Source organism: Mesoplodon bidens (genome assembly GCF_964165515.1).
Source record: "Mesoplodon bidens genome assembly, chromosome: 1".
NCBI lineage: Eukaryota > Metazoa > Chordata > Mammalia > Artiodactyla > Ziphiidae > Mesoplodon > Mesoplodon bidens.
Window position 1 is genome coordinate 155,932,440 of NC_138176.1, and position 25,334 is coordinate 155,957,773.

At 33.8% G+C, this 25,334-nt stretch overlaps 1 protein-coding gene across 7 annotated transcripts in view; it reads right to left on the minus strand.

Annotated features, from left to right (window-relative positions):
- The window catches only part of PCDH7 (protocadherin 7), a 423,965-nt gene that overhangs the window by 206,014 nt on the left and 192,617 nt on the right, over positions 1–25,334 (minus strand). For 6 of the 7 annotated variants that reach the window (XM_081246612.1, XM_081246611.1, XM_081246614.1 and 3 more), the window contains exon 2: positions 9,452–9,668. In XM_081246612.1, coding sequence (XP_081102738.1) covers positions 9,452–9,668 — 217 coding nt within the window. The remainder of the gene's footprint in view (positions 1–9,451; positions 9,669–25,334) is intronic. The other variant, XM_081246613.1, reaches the window with a different exon arrangement.

Sequence of the window (25,334 nt, forward strand, 5' to 3'; positions counted from 1 at the left end):
AATTTATTTATCCTGCAAATTCTATTTCATTGTTTTCTGTTTTGAAGCATATCTATTTGCATAATATTACTAACAACTGATAGCACTATTACAGTGTCAGGAATCTTATAATCACAAAATTAAAATGTTTAATGATAACTAAAAATGTTTGATATCAATTATTGGATCTCACCAAAAATGCAATTAGTCACATACTATTTTAATTCCAAGCCAGTGAGATGGACAAATGATGACCTACTATAAAATAAAACATAGAAGTTACATGAGAGACCAAAACTCACTTAAAAAAGTAATTATTATATCTCAAGGAAAGATAGCAAAAGCTATTATATAGAAATTTCAGACTCTGTTGTACTTTCAGAAAATTTTGTAGAAAGAGCAACAAAAAATCCTGAACATAACATAAAGTATGAGTTGTTTAGAAATTTATTAAGATTGATGTCAAGGGGTGCAACCATGCCCCTGCCTCTGACAATGACATTATAATGGACTTGCTGACCTTGGGAAAAAATTTAAAGTATGTTCTTACATTATATCTCCTGGTTTTCTTCTTTCTCAATTGTCTCACTTCTGTTGAATCTCTATTGGCAACACAGGGTTCCTAGTCCATACAACTAAATTCAACAATTTTTTTGAACATCTATGTATAACCCTAATTCTAAATTTCTCCTTAGCCTGCCACGCTTTGTTCGGTTTTACTTTTTAATTTTAAAATATCCTTCTCTGAAGCTTATTTCAGTATTCTCTTATATTTCAGTATTTTTTTCAGATTCTGTGTTGGGTACAATCTCTCTCTTCTCTAGTGTCATATGTTTAATTGAAGGTCACATCTATTCTCCAAGTTTCATAATCATCATGGTGCTAATGGCTCCTAATGCTGTATTTCTGCTACTCCCAAGTTTCTAATATACATTTTAATAGCCTGCTAGATATCACCTGAATTTTTCAAAGGTACACTAAATCTGACATGTCTTAATCAGGTTCGTTCTCCTGGAAAGATGCAATTCCTTCCATTTTTCCCAAGTTGGCAAACAGCACCTCTGTCTTCCCACCATTGGTATCCTTGGTATCACTCACTATTCTCTATAACCTTACCCATTTTTCTGCTTACCAAATCCTAGTCACCCACCCTTCAAAGTTTGGCTACGGTTTTTCACATGCCCAACTCATATCCTATTCTGGTTCTGGTAACCTTTAGTCTCTAAACCTAGAGCCTCTCACGCCTTTACTTTTAAACATCTAATTCTGTACATGTCATTCTCCATCACAATAACTAACACTTAGAAGGCAGAGAGAAAGTCTCATTCACCTTTGGATCCTTCGTGGGAATTTGCATAGAGTAAATGCTCAACAAATTGTTATTGAACTTCATGAATTCTCATAATATTCCAAATTCCCTGTTCATTGTATAAAATTTAATCTATGGCTGTGATGACCTTTTGCTACAAATGCTGGGTTGGTGAAATAAAACCTCATACTGAAAAGAAACAATGTGCACAATTCAGTATAGGGAACTATGGTTCACAGGAATGCAACCTCAGAGTAGCACACCACTCTCAGATCATATGTGGGTCCCCCAATGACCTCATCGTTGGAAATGTTAAGCATTTCAGAGCAGAAATAAAATCATAGAACATACATTTTGCAATAGAAATGAATGAGTAGATTATTTTTAAACAATAGGATGCTGTTCTATCTTTTTATTACCAAAATATTTTATAGCACTCATCGCAGATTTCTTTTAAATATACAGTATCAAAACTTAGTTTCCTTTGTGACTATCACATTTTAGCAGCTGAAAATCTGTTTTAAAGGAGGCATTTAAATTTTCATGTGTTTCAAATATCTTTTTTTCATTTTGTAATAAACTTACACTTTCTGTACAGTAATGAGAAGGCATACAAGATAACGAGACTGATGTCAAAAAAATATACACCTGCATAAATTAAGTAAAATTTATCAGAAACAAGATTTAAAAATAAGGCAACCTGTTGTCTATATTTCAGATAGAAAGGGAATGCGACATAAAGACAAATACCCAAATATTTAACTCGAATCTTGAGACAACAATTACAAAAACAATTTGCAACCACAACAAAAGGAATGAATTGGTTTTTCAAAAAATAAACCTAATCTAATCCAGTCTACTCCAATCTAATCATCTGATTTGAGTAATACAATTTGTCTTCTGAAAAGAAATCACAAGAACTTAAAAAAAATTATTTACAGGCTCTTATTAAGTTTGAAAAGCCTTATTTAAAGCACATGTATTTTTAGTAATTGTCCATATTTATGAGCAGGGAGAGAAAAGAGACATAAAAATAATCTGTTCTGTAGATGAGACCTGGATTTACCATATGCTGACAATTTTATCAATGATAAATTCTGGAGTTTTGGAACTAATTATGTTTAGCACCAAGAAAAACAAAAGAAATAACTTGATTAGAAAAGTAAAACAAACAAATAATTTAACTTCATTTAGCTTGACATGAAGCTTCCAGGTCAATATAGTACTTATTTTTAAATCATGTAGAAGATGGGTAGGTAAAAAGAGAGGCTATGATTCAGATAACATTTCAAGACCTTCTTCCAGCCCAAGCTATTGTTTATAAAATGGAAAGATTTCAGTAAGTGCATTTATAATTGTTTCATCTGAATAATCTTCCTCTCCATTCTCTGTGCTTCATACCACTCTGAACTTCTCTGGTGAGCTTTCTCCTTTTCATGTTATAGTGAAATTACTGAAATCAAGGTTGTATCTTCCTAACCAAAGGACTTCCACCATGAAGGCAGAGACTCTCGTTCACTTCTACTTCCTCAGAAAACCTTGGCCAAGTTTTATTTTCCACACGTTTGTTGAATCAAAATGAATAACCACAGTTTTGTCACTATATAATTACCCCATTATCAAGGGACAGGGAGGATATTACTCTGTTTTGCTTAAGAGAATGCTTTTCTTACAAAAAAAAATAATACCTGCAATAGGAAAAGTAACAACAGTGAGTGTTTTAACCTAAAAGAGGAATACTCAGATGAAACAGTTTCTCAATAAGTGGGCTAACCTCTGAGGTTTAGTGCTAACTACACTTTAAGTTAGTTCCAGAGTTCCTTAAATCACAAAGAAGATGCTTGAGTGTTACCATGTTTCAGCAACATCAAGTTTTTTATATATAACTCTAGAACAAAATCAGAGGAAAAACAAAAGTATATACAATGTATAAGCAAAGAAGAATGCAAGTATGGGGATAATACCTTGACTAAATAAGGAACTTAACATAGAATTCATTATCTAATAAGTGTGCTGAAATTCAGATAAGCAAATGCTTTGAGAGTCTGGAGGCAACAAACCCACTAACTGACCTCCAAAGTCACTTTGAGATTTGATGAGAGCTTATTCCCTCCTCAAATGTCATAAGGGTTCAGCAGAGTGATCTAGTTTTAAAGGACTAAATTAGAATAAAAAGGATAATATGGCCACACATTTTATCAGTGTTAATTATTAATACTGAGATTAAAAAGAAAGGGCTGAGAGTTCGGTAAGCATACTAATAGGACACTTTTTTCAGCTCGTTTTCTCTGTCAGTGTGAATACTTTGCGGCAGTTCAAAGGGAAATATACACCTGAAGAATAATGCATTCAACTGGAAAACTGGGTATAAAATGTAAAAACATTAAAAAAGAAGAGAATACAGGGAGATAATGACTTCTCCTCACCTTAAATGACAGAGCGCAGGAAGAGTTGGGTTGATTTGATACCTCAGGATAGAATCTTTCTCTCCCCTCTTTTTAGTTCCTTGATATGTTTAAATGTCACTGGGTGTCACTCCTTGGTATCCCACAAAAATAAGAAATTGACTGGGAAGTATTCAAGGTGAGAATATCATCCTTACCAGTCATTTTAGAATGCTATCTTTGTGAAACTAAACATTTTATGATATTTTCATAATTACGCCATCATGTCATGTCAAATCTACCTAAAGTTAACAATAATCACATTTTTTTTATTATTACTATTTAAATAATAGTAGTAAATAATTTTATCATCAACTAATATAGTAAACGTATTGCTACTCTTTTACTATTTATTTATAAATTATTACGTGCTATTATCTCACTTAGTGTCTTCCACAATCCTATGATTTATTATTAAGTGGGGTTAAGAGAAGTCAGAAAATTACACTGTTAGTAAGAGGAGAAATCAGGATTTAACCCCATGTCCTTAGATTTCAAGCCTGTTTCTTAAGCCAGTACATTCTGTCTACTACATTACCTCTTCTTCAACAGGACAATGTCTTCTTTAGATTCTTTTAGATTGTGCTGCTCATTTTACTGGAAAACTAGAAAACTGCTGTAGCACACATCTTGATTAGTTGAGACTCAGAGATAATCTCTATTATCACTATCCATAATCACTATGAAGAAGTAGGAGTAAATAAGGCCCTCCAGAAGTGTGTAGGGGGGTGTGGACTTGGGGATACTTGGGAGGTACAGAGCCATTTTACAGATGGCTGGAAGAGTAAAAAAATGCAGTCAGACGCTGGTAACTAGACACAGTGAAATGCAGAACCATGAAAATGAATCTTTCCAAGGTATATGTCTCTTCCTACAGAAAAAAAAATTTGCAGGGCATTTGTTTTGGGGGTATTATGAGTATGCCATTAACAAGTATATGAGCATCTTTGAAAAGCTGGAAGAGACAGTGTTAATTCAATCTAAATGAAAACAGCACAAACCAACGATAACCAGATGATAGTACCTTACAGATGACTACTGAAAATTGGGTATGTAAAAGAAAAGCAGAAAGTAGAGGGTCCTTTATCCCACACAAGGATATGAGTTTAGTGTCTTTTCTAATTACCCTTGGTCATATAAAAATGATATTTCATTTCCAAATGATATTTCAAATATACTGTTATTTACTTCTGAAAGCAATGTGAAAGTCCATGGCAGATACGTAAAGACTTCCCAGCGGAATGCACCATGTTTCAACCCTCAAGAACAATGTGCTCTAAACACTAAAGCATGTGTAGTGAGGGGAATGAATAAAACAGTTAAGCCTAATTTACATAGGTTTGAAGAAATAAGAAAGTTTGGAAGTGTGAAATTGAAAAATATTAGCATATAAAAATCAAAATTATATTTTAAATGTCTGAGAAAATCAAAAGCATAAAATTAATTAGGCAGTTAAAATGGCCAAATTTCTGACCATTTAACTTTTTAAAACCTGCCTTATGGATCAACTGCTATTTTCTTATTTTAATTTATTTATATGTTATACTATTTGTAAGTTTACCTAGAGGAAAAATACATACTGTTTTGTACCTTTTGTTCACTCTTAACTCTGGCCAAAGTTTACGCTGTGAGGTAAGAAAGTAAATGTGCTTATTCAATTGTGAGATAACTTAGTCATAATTAATGGTTTTGAGGGCACTGTATCCAAAGCCAGATCAGACCTAAAATTGCCTCTCTTGCACAGTGTAATTTGGGGAGGCTCCAAAACTGTCTCCCATACTGGCCTGCTGTTGGACCAACCTTTCCACCTACCTGGACAGAAATCACACCCTTTGACCCGATTCATTTCTTTGATTTATGTAATACATTCATTATCTACTATTAGAATGCATGTGTGTTATATAAGTTGTGTAGAAGGCCCTAGAATTACTTCTGCTTTGCCCATATTATTGCATGTTATCAAATTCACTCACCATCTCACTGAGAGACCCAAAGTTCTCTTTCTATTCAGGAGAATAAACTTTGTAAGAAAAATTGGATGTGAGAAAATAATTGCAGCTAATTGGATCTGCATATGGTTTTCGAGTTAATTTAGTTAATTGCTTATAGATGATAGAAACAGACCCAAAAGGAGTAAGTGACCTACCCAATCCTAAATGAAAATTGGGTTTAGAGGTCAAGTGGGGTGTTTTCCATATTTGAGTTGTTAAACATATTATATGATCAAGTGATATACAGTAAAACAAACTAGCTCTGCAAATATGATTCAGGGGGACTTCTGGAAGAATAAATAGACCATGGCATGAAGGCAGGCATCAAAATAAAAACTTACAATAGACTTAAAGAAACTCATAAACACCATTCCAAGACAAACTCTGAAGCCTGCTGCATAGTTAAGACAAGGGCAAGCTCTTGCATAGTCAATGGTTATCCTTAATGTGGTGGTGCTTTTAAGCCTAATATTTGGTTTTCACTTAAATTATTAATTTATTTTATCATTAAAATATCATTAATGATAAAGTATTTTATCATTACTTAACTTCCTACCATGTACTCCATATTTTAAAATATGTAATACCATTAAATGTATTTTAATAAAATAACAAATAACCAATTTCCCTAATTTTATCAAAGGATCAACTTGAAGTAATCATGCTACTGATATTAATTAAAGGAAAAGAAAAAATGTTAGTGATTTTTTTTCATTAATAAATGCATAATCCATGAGGGTTTTTTAAAAAGTATTTTTAATATATAATTTTCATTGTTCCTTTCCAGAGACCCATGGGATATAAGTACCCCAGATTTGAAATGATCAGAATCGTGGGTCTCACATTAATTAATAGATTCTAGTTTCAAGAAATTATGTTTATTCTTACACTGTATTCTTTTACCTAAGCTAATAAGAAAATAAAACCCCTTTTATCATTTGGCACTAATGTGGGTTGAAATATAGGGTAAAACTCGTTATAAAGAGAATTAACCCATAAGCTCTTAATAAAATTTTATTATGCTAAAGTATAGAAGGCAGAAATAAAAGCTTTTATAAAATGTAAGTGCATTTCACTGCCTATGTAATTAAATTTTCTTGTATTTTGGTTATTTCCTTACTACAGCATCTGTGACAATTTATTTTTATCATTAGCTATCCCAATCTATACCCAGTTTGCATCATAATATTAGAATATTATAAAATTATTGCACTGGAATTTATCTTCTAAATTTTACGAGGAAAGTTAATCCAAAAAATTTAGTTAAAACTGCATTGTTTCACATAGGTTAAAATTCAAGAAAAATGTTTGAGGTAATAATAATTAGGAAATAGGGCAGCATCCAAAATGGTATTTTCATGGAAAATCCAATACAAATCCTGATTAAAACCTAACCAAGCAAAACACTGCAGATTACCTGGATTCCAATTAAATGTGACAAATGAATATTTGACAGGCTTCAACTCCAATTCTATTTATTCCAGAATGCTCCATCAATATTGAAGATGAAACTACCAGAATTCAAGCATACAATTGCACTTTACTGCTAGATAATAGTCTGAAAACCTGAACCCAACAAAACTCTTACTCAAATGTCAACTGCTACATTTGGATCACCCAAAATGAATCACATCTCCTGTGTCATTACCTATAGATCAGGGCTAACATGAATCACAGCTAGCAGATGACAAATGGTTACACAAACACTGAATTTCAAGTGTCAGTCACGTAAAATCAGGAAAACTCAGTTACATTATTGTGTTCCTTGGCCGTTGACAAGACTGAAAACATGGTTATAAAAAATAACTAAAAGTCTTCCTTGGGAAATGCTTGTCAGTAAACTTTCTAGCCTCTCAACAATCTCACCAGTTATGTTTTCCATGACATGTATGTTTCCTAAAAAGTAACTGCTATGTGTTTGTCTATGTGTTTGTCTTATATAATTATGTTTATTATTAATTATTTATTTCTTATTTTAATGGCACTGAATCCTCAAACTCAAAAAACAGAAATAACATTAAAACATGATTATAATGCCAATGATAGTTGACACCCCAAAAATAAAGATTTAATTGTACTTTATGTTGTTTATAGTGAGACAAGTACTTTTTAAAACACAAATAACATTACATGATATCATCAAAAGGTAATGCAGATATACTAATGCCCTTAAAGTAAATTAATCCTGCCTTCCTGTGGGGTGGGGGTGGGGTGTATACAAAACATTATTACAGTATTTTAATTTAATTTTTACTTGCGTGCAAAGCATTTTAAACCTATTTGCCTTAAATATACATTCATCTGCATTGCAATTCATACCAAAATTTTTATGCTTATTTAAAAAAATACTAAAAAAAAATGTGAATTCTTAAAAACCATATCAAACTCCCATCCACATAAGCACACACCGCCATACACACAGGTAAGCATGACTTTATAGCCATAAGGCAAAATGTATTTAATCTCTGGCTAATTAATCAAGAAGGTTGTCAATCATCAGACCCTGCTTAATATCATATCTGCTCAACCAGATAACAGTGTGGAAAACTAATTATTTAACATGATTTAATTTAACAACAATTTCACTTAAGGTCATTTATGATGTATTATTCTTTAATGTTGGGTTTTAATTTTCATAGGTAAATGTCCAGAAAAAAAGATCAGACTTTCTCCTGCTCTAATATATTCTATTTGCATATCATCACTAAAGAAACTGGCATAAAACAAAAATTTAGAGTGTCTTACTTCACTTGGGGGATGGAATGGTGAAAGACAAAATTCACTTCAGGGTTTCACTAGAAATAAAAATGTGTATGATTCCCCTTCCTTTCCCTGCATATAACCAAATCTATTTTTATATATGAGATAATAAAGTTAGCAAGAACTTTACCATTCCATTATTTGACACAAATTTATTCTTCAGGCATTTACTTATAACCTGAAATCCAAAATATAAATCACCTAATTGTCTTTGGTAACATAAACAAATGTGAAAAGTTTCATAAGCACTGCTTGCTATCTAACTTTATAACTTAAAGGAAAGTGTACATAAGGCCAATTGTGATAATATGAGAACCATCTCACAACAGGATAAGAATATAGAGTGCTATAATCTTCTTTCCTCCCTTTCCCTTGCACAAAAATGAGAAAAAAACTTATAATTAAATAAGAGGGGAGTTCTAATAGCATTTACAATATATTTTGGAGAATAAGATAATACTGTTCTCCTTCTTTGACTCCACTTCAGTTATCACTTGAAAAGGAGAGGTCTGAAAATATTTTTCTAAATCCCTAGGAGAAGAAAGAATCCAGCAAGGTGTGTTTACTGTCATTTCCTTTTACCAAGACTGGATGATTGTAATTGAAGAAATAGTTGCATGACAAAAATGAATAGAAAAAAACAATCACAAAAGACCTTTCTTAGCGTCTATTGTTTAGGTATTATGGACTAGTTTAGTCTTTTCCATAACAGGTACTACTCTGATTTATTTGTAAATGTGTTCATTTCTGACAGGTTGCTTTAAAATGATGGTTCAAGTTTGGTGAATTTTATCTATAGAGTTATGTTCCTTTATTTGGCATTTCTGTACTTTTAGCAAATATTGATTATTTCAAATAAACCAGGTTTAGTGTCAGCTATTTTATTTTGGTTTTAGACTGACCTTCGCAAGTCTACTTATTACGGCTCCCTAGCGTGATTATGTGTGTGATGTTGTGTTTGCCCCTACCATTTTCCATATGCTCTGCCTCACCAACACTGCCATCCGGCGTGGTCCTTTCATAGTTGTCCTCTGGGAGTGGAAGGGCACCCAGCCTTGGCCCTGATGAACTCTTACTGCTTGGTGTTTCTGACTCCTCCAGCCCGCTGTCATAGCAACTCTGCAGTGACCCCTGATGTGGGTCCTGGGGCTGACTCACAACAGAAAACGTCACTCTACGAAATGGCTGCAAAAGAAAAGATTCTGAATGTCACTAAGGTATAAGATTGTAAATAATCTTATTTAAAAAATACATAAATTACATACATTAAGGTCGACTGACAACTAATTCAATAGAAAACAGTTAATATAACATGTTGAAATCTATTTGGTTAACTCTGTATTTTCTGAGGCAATACCTAGAGCTTAGATTTTATTATGGAAAAACTGAAAATTCCCTTTCTGAAACAGAAATAAGAAAACATCAATGTCACTAACACACACATGTAAATCTAATATGTTACTTCTACGCATTCACCATTTTTCTATTCTGTAGTCTTCACTTCAAGTATGTTTTCCACAAATAGACTACTTATAAAAACAAGGGTCAGTGATTTTGGAGAGCAATAAATATAGAGCTAATCCACTGTAAGAAGATTTCATTTTTAAATGCTTTGTCCATAAGGCAAATGGTTTAAAACTGAGTGTTCTGGCAGTTGACAAACTATTAAAGGTACAGCTGATAAACAGGAATTTAGATGTAGTGCTAGGAAATCAGAATATATTTCTTACTTCATTCATCTTAAATATATTACCTATTGACCCTGAAAGTGTAAGTGTAGTATTGAAATAATAGACAAAAAATTCCTGAACCAGGGAATTCAAAATAAACCAAAATTTTTAATTGTATGTGCTTTTACTATGACTATTCACAATTTGCTCAAAAAAGTAACATCATGTACAGTCTTTACGTTGTAATTAAAGTGTGGTGCAGATCTTTACACAATTGGACATCACAATTTACTATGTTACTAATGTTGCCTGGATAGAATAACTTAATATATATGGAATTTAAAGGTTATCATAACTACAAAATAAAACAAAAATATTTTAGGCTCATTAAGGGAACAAATTAATGCCATACATTGTCAGGGCTATGTAAACATAATATTTTGGGAAAACAATATAAAAAGGTTCTGTAATATTTGTTGGAGATTATTCTTGGCAATAGTTGTAGTTGTATTCATTAAGCTCTTGTATGATTTGAAAGTGGCATAAATGTACAGATTTTTGCACCTATAACTCAGACTGGTTCTTTCTAATATAAAGTATAAAACTAATGTTGCCAGAGTAGTGAGAAAGGTAAAGAATCTTTTTTGTACTTTTAGAACTTGAATACTATTGGTAGAAATCACTAATCACAACTGGCACCAGTAGAATTTTTAAAATGTTAAGGATTATCTACATATGGTAGGTTATTAATGGGAAAGCTAAGAAGAATTGTGACATTTCCCCAAATTTATAAATTGGTTTTACTAAAGACAAACACATGGTTCCACAAATCTTCCTTTTATTTTGTCTCATATAGAAGATTGGCCAGGAATATTGTCTTGTTCGTATTTCTAACCCAGTACCTCTCCCTCCATGTACATACTTGGAGTATACAGTCTTTATAAAATCTTTTTAATTTAATTCAAAATCAAACTTACAAAGGGAAAACATTTAAAGCACATTCTCTTCTTTATAATGTTTCACTGAATTGGACTGCAGATTTTAAAACAATTACAAAGTATTTCTAGTACAAACAGCATGCACACCATGGGCCAAAATTTACTGGCAACTAAATCTCTAGAAACATTTTCCTTATTTCACTAATAATTATCATATTGCTTTACAGTAGTATGATTGTGATATTTTACCTTATTTCTTAATAAAATAGAAATCAGTTTGCATTTCCCATGCTTTATCTTATGTGTGCATATTTTCTTTTTTTTTCTATTTATTACTCCCAACTGACTGCAGACTCTCTGTGAATTGTTTTATGTTTGGTCTCACCTCAGAAGTAAGACCAGTGACAGTCTCCTAAAACTATACTGTTCTGCACACAGAAGATACTCAGCAAATACTACCGAACAATAAAATGTTAATGACAGGGCTTCCCTGGTGGCGCAGTGGTTGAGAGTCCGCCTGCCGATGCAGGGGACACGGGTTCGTGCCCCGGTTCGGGAAGATCCCACATGCTGTGGAGCGGCTGGGCCCGTGAGCCATGGCCGTTGAGCCTGGCGTCCGGAGCCTGTGCTGAACAAGGGGAGAGGCCACAACAGTGAGAGGCCCACATACAGCCAAAAAAAAAAAAAAAAAAAAAATGTTAATGACAATGTTGAATTTAGGAAAGGATGCCAAGGGTCAGGAATACATATTATCACTTCAAGACATAGCAGTGGGTTAAGAAAAACATATAAAAAGAGAAAGGAGGGTGATATGTTATTTTTAATTCTATTTTAATGATTCTCAAATCTTTTAGAATCAGTCCACTAATGCAAGGAGAAAGTTCAAAATGAATACAGAAATACATAAATTATGCTAATAAGTTGACAAAGAGAAATAAGAAATTATGAGAGATAACGTTCCATCTTGATATAAAAATAGAAAAGAGGGTGATGTTTGAACAAAGGTGGAAATCTCAGAATCTGTGCTTAAATGCTACTTCTACCAAAAGTAATTATAGAATAGCAGAGACAGGTGATAGTCTATGTTTGCAATGAAAAATGTCAAAAATAAAATAATTATTTTGCTATTATGCATTATGTAATAACTACTGTGAATCTGTGCATTTTTTTAAAACTTATTTTATTTATTTATTTTTGTCTGCATTGGGTTTTCATTGCTGCACGCAGGCTTTCTCTATTTGTGGCGAGCGGGGGCTACTCTTGGTTGCAGTGTGCGGGCTTCTCATTGTGGTGGCTTCTCTTTGTTGTGGAGCACGGGCTCTAGGCATGCAGGCTTCAGTAGTTGCAGCATGCAGGCTCAGTAGTTGTGGCTCACGGGCTCTAGAGCACAGGCTCAGTAGTTGTGGCGCAAGTGCTTAGTTGCTCTGTGGCATGTGGGATCTTCCTGGACCAGGGCTCGAACCCGTATCCCCTGCTTTGGCGGGCAGATTCTTAACCACTGCGTCACCAGGGAAGCCCTGAATCTGTGCATTTTATTTTCTTGATTCCGTACCCTATTTTAACTGTGAATATATTGATCCCCATGAATTATTGTAGGTTACATATTACATTTAACGATGGAAGGAAAATGTTGTAATTTTAAAATACTAAGATCAATATATATACTAGCAAATGCTTAGATCCATTAATATTTCCTTTTTATAAAAAGCTTTTTCAGTTAAAATAATATCTAAATGAGTGGAAGGTGATTCATAATAAAAATCTAAAATAAAGAATATCACACAATGGGTCATAAAATACTCCATCTATCATTTTTATCTACACTTAAAAATATCCCATTAGAGCTCTACATACAATATAAACATTACATTACTACCTCTTAAACTCTATTTTGATAAATTTAAATAAATAAAATCTTGTGGCAAACTAAGTTGGTAATGTGAACCAAATTGGTACAGAATTCTGAATTCTGAAAGAGAACCCATTAATGCAAGAATTAAGCTTTAATTCCAGTAAAAAATCACAGGTAGATAGACAGGTAAATAGGCAGATAGTTCAGGAGACAGGAAAGTATTTACACATTATCCTTCATCATTGAGTTGGGTCTATTGAGAAGATAGGTTTTATGGCATAAGTTATGACACAGAAATTCATATTATTTACATAGTCCAGATATATTGACTAAACCAGAAATGTAAGCAATGTGTTGACTGTGTGACAGAGAGAATGAGTTTGCATTGTGTATGTAACTGTCACCTTGTTAATGACTGATACTCTGAAGCAGAGTGGTTTAAGTGGTGATTCCTAAACCTAGATGTGCCTCAGAATCATCCAGAGTACTTTTGAGAAAACACAATGCAAATATCTGGCCTCAACTTAAACACAGTGAATCAGCATTCAGGGTGGAACTGGATATCAATCATTTCTAAAATCTCTCCAGGTGATGAAGAGGCACAGAGAGGAAGGAGAAACCCTACAGTCGAAAGACTATTTGGTCAAAAAGACTAAACTGCTTCAGGAAGCCAGCTGGTCCCCTAAGTGTTCATAAAATTTCCCTGGAGAGTCAACAGAACCATGATTTCATCTTGGGATGCAAAAGTATAATATGAAGATATTTAGTGACCTGAGGTGTCTGAGCTTTCTATTTTTCTGTCTAGGATGATAAATGACTTCATGTCTTGCAAAGGCAAGCTGGTCTATACAAAACAGGAAAAAGCAGAAGATCTTGAGGAAGAGTGTCAGCTTCCCAGCTCTTTAAAACTATGAAGATGTGCTTGAAAATTGAGTAAGTAATGCAAGAAAGAAGTCTCCAAGAAAATTGTTCCAAAAATTGTGCATGGGACATGTGTGAGAATTATAAACAAGAGGGAGTGGAAATCAAAGATTTTATTAGGCAAATAAATGATCTAATTAAAGGGATGAGATTGAAGACATGATCTGACAATTCCCTGCAAAAGAGAAGGAAGAAGAAATGTTGAAGACAGAGGATTATGCTAAGAAAGAATGAGGGAACAGCAAAAAGAATGGCCAGCAAGGCCACTATAAAGCAAAGCTGTGTGGCTGACTGGATCTAGTCATTATACCTACACTTGTTTTGTCCCATTATGTCCCAGGGTTTCAAGGATGTTCCAACAATAATTCTACACATTTAAGAAACTCAAATCTTATATAAAAACAGACAAAATATAATATGATTAAGTTTCCAATAAAATAAAGGTACCCCCAAAATGCCATGAAACCTGCTTAGGAATTTAGGGCAGGCATTGCAAAGGAGGGTTTTCTGGGTCAAGATCTCTAAAATAATTTTGATAGATAATACATATTTGAAGGCTGATAATAGATTTCATATCTGGGACCAGCAGCAAAGGATAAAAAATAGGGTGAGTAAGAAAAACAGGTCACTTTTGAAACTCAGAAGCCAAGGAAGCTGTTAATTTCAGGAAAGAGAATAAAATCTTACGTGATCAAAGCCATCAGAGATGTTGAGAAGAATGCTGATTACCAAAGGTCCAATGGATTCATCCATTAGAAGAGCATTTTTGCTAAAAAATCTCTGAACTCTGGGGAACAATTCTAGGAGATTAAGCCAGAGGAAGTAAAAGACCCACTTGTAAATATATGGAGAAATGGAGAAAGTGGGGACAGACTACTAATTTTTAAAATATGGTATAAGAGAGATGTGGGGTAGCAGTTAAAAGAAAAAAGAAAGATTTGTATAAAATTTTTATTTTTTTTGTCTTTTTTCATTGTTATTGAAAAAGTTTTGCTTTAGGGTAAATAGTTGAAGATGCAACAAAAAGGGCAAGCAAAAATATGCCTAATAACATAAGGTTGTCGGGGAATGAAAGAAATCAGAGACTGGAAGTAAACTAACTAGAATTAATAGAAAAATGAAATTAAAAATAAAATCATAAAGGCAAGGTAAACAATAAAACTCATTGAGGAATTGCATGTATAATTTGTGTGTGTATGTGTGTGTGTGTATGTGTTTAATGAGAAAATATATTATGTATTAGAAATAATAGGAAAAAAAATTTATTCCAAGCAACATTGTAGATTCCCTATTGACCTCAGACAACTTAGCTGACCCTTGGCTCTTGTGCCTTAGGCTCAGGGTCTGTAAAATGCAGAAAATAATACCTGCCCCTTACTAACTTAAATTCTCTGAGAAATAATGAGATAGTTTATACAGAAGAACCTTAAGCTTGCTCAAAGACATATACTATAAAATGTATTATACCTCAGGCCACAGCTATATAACTAGAGCTATCTCCCATTATGTTTTAGTTTTTTTGTTTTTTTTTAAGAAAATATAGAGCTGGCCCAGTAATTTACAAAGTTTCTAAATATAATTTTAATAATTCATATGAAATTTCAGACCTAATTCTCCAATTCATGCACTAAGTTTTTATTGTTCTACATGCAAGTTATTTGTAAAACAAATAAGTACATACAGTAACACCCACATTTTTCAAAAACTATTTGAATCTAATCATTTTTATTGAGCATGAATATTTTTATATTCAATTATTTAAAAACGACATTCATCAATTATCTTTTGTTTCCATTATGACAAACTAGAGACTTTCACTTGAAGACACACATATATTCAAAGGTAACTCTGGATAATATCCAATCCCTGGGGTGTGGGATGTACCTCCATCCTCATGCCAGGCCCCAGCTGACAAAAATGCATTAGAAGTGACTTTGCTTTAAACTACTATAGACTGGGAGCCAGTCCATTCTTTATATGATCTTTATCCATTCTTTATATAATTTTATTCACTTTCTGTTCTAGAAATCTAGAGGTCACATGGGAAGTGGATACAGATGTGAATGGAGAGGTCTTCTCCCTTCTATTCTTTCCCTCATGCTGTGGGAGTCCATAAGTATGGCTGTGTCTTCCTATCCTCCTCTCCTCACTGAGAATTCTGATGAGCCCAAGGTGAGAGACATGTGATTGGCATGATCATTTCCACATAAAATCATCCTCATAGCCTTGAAAAGACAAGCACAGCAAATAAGGATTAAGTTGGGTGATGTGCGGATATACAATGTAACATATTCAATAAATGCATTTGCTTATTAATATTTTGGATTTTTTTTTAATTTGGAAAACATGAACATAAGTTAAAATGGTGTATTGGTAAACTTGGGATCAAGAGAAAGACAGTCTGCATAGATGAGGAGGGGATTTAGAATATGTCTGGATGACAGAAACAACGCTTTTGTTCTAATGATAGTATTGCAAGGGGTAAGGCATTCATGAAGGGAAAAGGTGATGAGCATTTGATTCATTCTTCTTCTCTGTAAAATTTCATCTCAGCAATTGATAATGTGGACTACCAAACAGTAAACCTAAATCTAGGCAGTCTAGCTGGTTTAGAGGTCACATACAAAGTTATCACAATCCCCACTGCAAATATGGAGTAGAAGCCGGATCTTATCCTGGTCTTATTCAGAGAGTTCAAAGAAAGTTAAGTCCATACATCTCAAATTCATTAGAAGACTGGAACAATTTTCTAAAAAGTTTTTTTTTTTTAATATCTAGAAAGTTGATGTCAAATTCTAATACTGCCTCATTTTTTATATTGCAGATTCATTTTTAATTTTTTAAATTTTAGAGAACCATATAACTGCCCTCCTTTTTTGACAGTACTGATATAATAGCATATACTATTTATGATCTACACCTTTAAGAAAATTCATTCTGAAATTAACAGTAATATGTTATTCTGTTTTCAGAATGCAATCATTGTCAAATGTGTTTAACATTTCTAGGTGCTACCTATCTTAAAAAAAAATCTTTGTCACAAAGTTCATTTATAGTCTCTAAGAAAAGCAGTAAAGACCAGATGCATATTTTCAAATATATGATAATAATGAAAATTTTATTTTTATCCATTCTTAATTGTTAGATTGATTAAAAGGTAACCATCATACCATAAAAGCAAATATTAAGTCCCATAATCAGACACACTTAAAAATATTGGCCTTCCATCTGCATTATCAAAATCTTCTAAGTTACAACCTGTACAAGAATAATGGATTGTTTTCTCTGATAGGGCAGTGGCCAATTTTTGAAAAGGGAAAAGAAAAGAGTTGAACTTTAGGAATATCCTATTATACACAATGCTTACAGTAAAAGAGAAAACAGCATCAGGTTAAGAATGTAGAAAGTTTCCCTTGGAGTCCATCAACCTAGTGAAACTTTTATGAGGATTGCATCTGCAAGAGGATAGAACTCTAAGGATGCCTCTGGAAAGAACTTCAGGTTAAATCTCTCTGCTCTGTGTCTTACAGAGTACTTTATAGGAAACTTTAAATTGGCACCTTCCTTTTTAGCTTCAATAGTTTCTCCATAAATTGTCTCCTTATCTGGAACTCACAAACAGCTGTCTCAGTCACATCAATTATTTCTGAATGGGATGAAAAGCCTTTTTTATTTTTTCCAATTCACTTAGTTATGTCCATCAAACAGACTTCTAATGACTCTCTTTGTCGGTCATAAAGCACTGAAACAGTCATGGAGCAGAACATTGCTGAATTATAAGGAGCGCTGCTTTTGCTTTTTACTTTTAAAGAGGAGCTACCTAAGACAGTGAGATCTTTCCTTGCAAAGGAAGAGGTACTTGATTAATCTGCAAGCATTGTCAACAAGTGTCAGTGGCTAGTGAACAAACATATCGAGGATTCCATAGTGCATTAGCTGGAATATGTCTGGCAGAATTTACAAACAAACTTTAATGAGGTCTTTTAACTTTTGGGGGGCATCTTCCTTTGCTAACATGTTAAGGTTGTTCTGTACTTCAAACTATCTTTCTTTCAAGTCAATAGCAGATGAAAGGGTATTAAAAAGAAACATGCTGAGACATTTGGATTGGTTAATTAAAACACTCATTTGGGGAAGGAGAAGTTAAATAACTGTATTTCTTTTGACTTGCATGCAATTACATATTTGACATTATTGTGTATATTTGTCCTGCAGAAACTAAGAATGCAGGTTATACTTTATAGTTCTTAGTCCACTAGATCACGAACAATTTAATATTGCAAAAGAACAATAATGACAGTAAAAATAGGAGCTATTCATTTCACATGGGTCATGTTGATATTCTGATTTTGCAAATGAAAAAAAGAATAATGAACTTAATATTCAAACTACTGCAAGAAATACTCTAGCCTAAAAATACAAGCTTGTCTCCTATTTTTTTTCTAATGAAAAATATCAGAAAACAGAACAGACAAAGCCTAAAACTCTTAGTAAATACAGGCAAACAGGGTTTCCCTGGTGGCACAGTGGTTGAGAGTCTGCCTGCCGATGCAGGGGACACGGGTTCGTGCCCTGGTCCGGGAGGATCCCACATGCCGCAGAGCGGCTAGGCCTGTGAGCAGTGGCCGCTGAGCCTGCGCATCCGGAGCCTGTGCTCCGCAACGGGGGAGGCCACAACAGTGGGAGGCCCGCTTACTGAAAAAAAAAAAATATATATATATATATATATATATATATATATATATATATATATATATATATATATAGGCAAACATTTTTTTCTGAAAACTTCTAAAAAAGATATTGTGCTCTAAAACACAAACTGTGGGTCCTTTATTTTGTGGACACATTGTTTGATCTAGTTTTTCTCTTTTTGCTGGTTTTCATTAAGCCTAGTTGAGGATTTGGCAAACTTTTTCTGTGAAGGGCCAGAAAGGAAATATTTTAGGCTTTGTAGGTCATAGGTCTCTGCCACAATTACTCGTTCTAACATTGTCCTGCAAAAACAGTAATTGAAGATACATAAATGAATAAGAATGGTCATGTTCCAATAATACATTATTTATGGAAACAGGAATTGGAATTTCATATAATTTTCCTAATTCATAAAATGCTGTTTTAAAATTTTTTCAACTATATAGAAATGTAAAAAATCAAATGTAAAAATACAACTTTTCTATTTTATTAACATTTTTCAAGTTATTGTGGACTTTTCAACCAATGTGTAAAGTCCTCATAAAGTGTGTAGCAATTATACCTCAACAGTGCCTTGAAAATAGTTTAGATTCAATTGTCATTTGTTAGCCTGTTTTAATATTTACTGTCCTTTTTTCCAAATGACTCTGAACTGGAGAATCAGGAGACGTGGAGTCAAGTACTTGCTCTGATACTAAGAGTAAAATCTGGTGGAAAGATCCATCTTTCAGTTTTATCTTCAACTTTAAAAGGAAGGAGTTATAACAAATGATATTTAACATCCTTTCCAGTTCCTTAATTCTTTGAAACTATAAGAAGATAGGTTTGTTCAATAAGTGAATAAATGGCTGAAATCCATGATTTTGAAGTAGCCTTTGCTCACCCATTAAGAAATTCCTTAGTACATTGTATGGTCTTGAAAACATGAATGCAACTTGAAGTGGATTTACTCATGAAACGAGAACCATGAACAAAAATATGTATACCAACCAAACATTTCAGTCCATCTACTCATGAAACGAGAACCATGAACAAAAATATGTATACCAACCAAACATTTCAGTCCATTACCTTGATGAAAAGCTACAAAGATGACAACGTCTTTGAGAGAGGTGTTTGTAACTAGTAAAGAAATTCTCTGGAATGTCAGCTCCATAGGATATGCTTATCTAAATCTTCCCTATCCTATGAAACCACCTCTTCTGTGATTTCTTCTTTGACTCAACCCCAAAAAATGTTCAGTTGAGTTCCTACGGTGGGTTAGAGGCTGTGAGATCTCATTCATCACTTAAACGTATGCTTCAAATAGCAGAGTTTAGCAAGAGTTTGGTATGAAATTGAGTGGTGAAAACATGCTGAACCATTGATTAGATTTCACCTGCCAATTCATTTGAGACCCTACACAGTCCCTTGGAAGTTTCTATGTTTACATGCACAGAGAAACAGGAAGGCAGAGGGAGTCCTAGTTAGGAAAAGATACTGACAGGCAACTAATGAGAAAAAGACGATCTTTGCAATAATATTCAATCCAACAAAGACTTATTAAGCACTTGCTTTGTGCCTACCACTGTGCTGAAAAATCTACATGCTGCAAATTTAGGCCTTAAGCTCAGGTGGGCAAGTGTAGATTAATCATACAAAAGCACTCACAGAATATAAGCAAAGGTTTATTTCTCCTTTTTTCTTTTGGCTATTGTGATATTCATCAAAAGCTCAGCTCACAAGCCTCTCAGTTGCTTTGCATGACTACGCTACACACCCATGCAGTTCCAAAAGCAGCTGAATGAGGTCGATAAACCTGTGTCTTAAACTACACAGTTGGAGTTAGTCTGCAGCAGTTCAAGGGAGCAATGCTGAAGAACCAAGTGGAACTCCAAAAGATCTGCCCAGGTTTCCAACTATAAAGCACTAAAAATGAACAAATAAACAACAACAAGGACAAATACTAACCTTTAAAAAGCTACCTCTTAAAATACATAGAAGTTTAGAAGCACAGACAGGAGCCTACCTCATAAACACCTGAATCAATTCTCCCATACTGAAATGAATGAAAATAAAACTTGCATTTTAGGATCCACTCAAACAGATGCTCCAGATTTTTTTCTCTTTTTTTCTTTTCTATCTCAGACATTTCATCGAAACTGCACCTGGTATAATCTGTTTGGGAAATTACATGCATTTTAAAAACATTGGGTTTTCATATTCTGTGGAATGGAAGTCTGTGTCCTTAAGTAGCTTTTCCTGGTATGGATGGATTAAAGTGTCTGACAGGAGTCAAGACAGACAAATGGAACCAGGTTCCAAAGTGTTACTTAAGCATTTAATTATTAAACTGAGCTGAAACCTAACTAGATTCAATACAGAATCTTCTGCTACCTATGTGAAACTTCTGCTACCCCGGTGAACCCATTTCCTCTGTCATCCCTGCCGGTTTACTTGTTTTATTTTATCTGTACTTTGTTTAAAAGAAAAGTTACCAGTGTCCCAAAGGAATAGCCTATTCAATGCCCACTATATGCTCATTTTCATTCCTTAATACAAGTCAAACGACTCCAGAAAAATCAGTGAAAGTGGTTTTGGAAGGCAGAAAGGTGGACCCTGATGACGTCCACATCCTAATCCCTGGAACATGTGACTAGATGATTTTACATGCAAAGGGGAATTTAAGATTGCACATAGAATTAAGTTTGATAAACAACTGACCTTAAAATAGGGAATTTATTTTAGATTATCTGCCTGGGCCAGGTGTAATCACAGGATGATTAAAAGGAGAAAGGGAAGGCGGAAAATGAGGTCAGAGTGATGCAATGTGAGATCTGTACTCACCTTCTCGAGCGTTGGAGAGGAAGGGGCCACATTCCAAGGAATGCTGGTGGCCTCTAGAAGCTATTAAAGGTAAGGAGGGGAGCATATTTTCCTCTAGAGCCTCCAGCATAAACACTACCTCATGTTGATTTTAGCCCAGAAAGACCCATTTTGGATTTCTGACATCAAAAACTATAAGGTAAAAAAAAATAAGCATAGTTTTAAGCCATTAATTCTTGGTAATTTGTTATAGCAGCAATAAGAAACTTATATAGTGGGTCATGGAGCCTGAGATAAGATGGGAAGAAAAGGGAAGTAAAGCAGTTGGACTTAGGTTTCACATTTATGAAAGAGGTTAGTCATCATTCAAATTTAAATTGGTGTTCCATTCCTGGATCACTCCACTTGTAGGGAATTGAGAACCAGCATTTAATTCTAATAACTCTACTTATTTTATAAAACACTCATATCTATTGTTATGTATTTTATGTTGAAAGTGTTTGGCACCTATAAAAATGTTAAAATAATCTTTGTAACCTTATTTTCACATTTGTTATTCTTTTAATGCAGTGAAAATACCAATACCAAACAAAACCAAATTAAGTGGACTAGGTCTCTGTCCACTCATTCATGTGGGGAAAACCATTTCAGATTTACATTTCAGTCCTCTCTTATCAGATAACTAATATTGTATTTGGGGAAACCCATGGACTTTCAAATCAGGAAACCATAATTTGTTTTCCTGATGTTAACTAGAAGTTGAACAAACTTGGGCTACTGACAATTCTTCTGAGCCAGGATTCAACTTCTGTAAATATAAATGATAATCTCTCCATTTTAAATACAATGAAAATCCAATTTGATCTTATAAGTGAGTCATATTTTATACTACGAAGTGTTCTATAAATTATAATGGTGAATTGAGCTCAAAATTTTGTCCATAGGCCAAAGATTTAGGGAGCTGATAATGGTCACTAAGAAAAATTCCATAAACTTGGAAGAAATGAATTCTTCCCACCATGCTAGCATTAAAAAAAAGAAAAAAAACAGGGCTTCCCCAGTGGCGCAGTGGTTGAGAGTCTGCCTGCCGATGCAGGGGACACAGGTTCGTGCCCCGGTCCGGGAAGATCCCACATGCCGTGGAGTGGCTGGGCCCGTGAGCCACAACTGCTGAGCCTGTGGGTCCGGAGCCTGTGCTCCACGATGGGAGAGGCCACAGCAGTGAGAGGCCCGCGTACTGCAAAAAAAAAAAAAAAAAAAAAAGAAAAGAAAGATAAAATGATAATGAATGTCTTGATTTTCAAGAATAGCCTCATCTATACTGGAGAGTTAATAAATCCTAATTGGTGCCTAACTGGAGTTACCATATTCATAGATATTGCCTCTTGTCTGCTACTTTCTTTCTTATTTCTTCTTTGTTTTATACTTGTGTATTGAAGAAACTTTCTAAGAGGGTGAATTCTTTGTATTAAAAGTTGAACTTTTCGGAAGAAAAATGGAAAATAAATTCACCAAATAAATAACAAGTAAGCATGTTGGCATCTCATGATTCTTTAGGGAAATGAGGATACTCACAACTTGACCCTAACATGAGGACTCAAAAATGATTCTTATACAGAAGGGCAAGTGTTCAGAAACACTGACTGGAGGCTAATTTTTAGCCATAATTTGAAAATGTAACCAATAGTATCCAATATTTGCCATATATTATTTCAATATTAAATGCCACAAGACCAACTTATTTCAATTCTCACCTCCTTGAGAAAAATGGTCAAATTCTTAAGCTTATAGAAAATGCACATTTTTAAGCATGAGGGAAAAACAAGTCCACAAAGCAATAACATCAGAAGACCATCATATTTTATTAGTAGTACTACTATTTGGCTTTCTAAGTCTGTTTACATTTCACATTTAGAAGATACATGGAGAGCCATATATAAAATAAAATACTTTATTCCTTTTTTTTAACCTTATGACCTTTTCCAAGTCTCTGATCTTTTTTTTTTCACACAGCGTTATATACATTGACATTTTGTACACATTGCTTCACTGATATCTTTTTTTTTCTTCATTGATATCTTAATTTTCATTTTAGAAGTGCTAAAATTGTAACACTTTGATGCCCATAGTTTGTGAAATTCATTATAGTCTATTAAAGTTTTTGAATCACCAGTGCTTCTGCCCCTTGGATCTCATTATACACATTCTGTGTGTTAAGAAATAAAATTAATAGCAAACCATGTAATCAAGTTAACTCTTGTATTCTGGGGGAAACAAAATAGTCATGGCATGCCTGTTTTTGTTAATATTTAACTTCAGTTTTTTAACAACTGCTTAATTGGCAGATTATGAATTAACTAAATATAGCATGTATTATCTTCACCTAGTTTGACAGAGAGCCCTAAAGTAAAGCAGAGATACTATGTTGAGCAAGAAACTTACATACTGCAACTGATCAATGGGAAGAGAAACCTTTCAAGCTGGCAATCAGTATCAATAATTGGTGGCAGACATTTCCCAGAACATATTGGAAGAAGGCAAAATCTCCTTAATGATATAGCTGATAACATCTGTACTTAAAATGTGTAGTGATATTCCCTAACACCCATTGATTGCTTACCATGTGTCCATTCAAAGCTTATTTAATTTTCACAATAGCACTATGGGGTAAATGTAGAAACCAATACCCATGGAGGTAACTTGCCTGAAGTCACACAGTTGCTAAATGATCCATAGGTTGGTTCTTACTCACCAAGCAATAGCCTGGACTTAGTTGAACCCTGACAAATTAATAAACCGACACAGAGACTTCTGCATACATTCACAATAGCACTGGCTTAAAGAAACCATATTCTAGCACAGGTCATCTTACTCAAAAACAAAGGATGGTAGAACCTGGACTACACAAGAAAACAAATACTCAGGAGAATAAAGTTGATTATTTTAGCCACTTCCGATAAGGGCTCCTTAGGCTGAAAATTAGACATTCAGCTTTGAACTCCACTGGAGATTATCTGTAGTTTGTTGTTACATTTAAGCCAAGTATAGAAGAAAAGACATATAGTTTACCTTCTACCATGTGGGGCTTAAGTAATTTTCTTAAAGTCCAATAAACCTTCCTGCTTTGTTTTATACAGGTCAGCTGTTCTCAGCACTGCTTGTGCATTTGAATTACCTGGGACACCTAAAGAACATTCATACTTGGACTATGTCCCTGAATTATTTTGGGATAGCGCTCAGCCTCTATGTCAGCAGGGTTGAAAATCCACTCTAATTCTAAAATAAAATGGGAAGTCATTCTAAATTTCAATCTGACTTGGTTGCCAAGAATATCATTACTCAATCACCATCTATTTATAAGCCCAAGTAGGGTAGGTACATTTCCTTATTCTTCTCTCTATGTGGTTCTTGAGGTATTATTTATGTTTTAATATCTCATTATAAATTTGTTTTATCATAAAATATCCCAAATCCTTTTGGAAGCAGAAGGCCTACATTTTGAAGATGATTACAGAAAAACTTAAAATGAATGTTTCTTATCATTCACTTTATCTACTTTGGGAAAACAAATGACTTGGGTATTATTTTCTAAAAACAATAATACATTCTAGATAAAGTAATTTGTAATTAAAACCAGCCATACTTGGGGTTTTGTTCAAAAATAAGAAGACTAAGAGATTTTTATTTATTAATTAGTATGGGAATGATCAACATGCCATTAGAATACAAGAAAATTCATCTTCATGAAGTTACCTAATACTTATTATAAGACATGTGAGACCTATTTTGTTCTTCAATTAGCAATCAGTCTTATATAACTAGTGATAACTCTATTTTTCATCATTACAAATATGTATTGCTATTCATGACTTTATTTCCACACAGTAATTTACTAGTTCTTCTTTTAAGACTAGGAAATCCCCAGATAGAATGCCATCAATGGCAGCATTATCAAGCACTTCTAAAACCA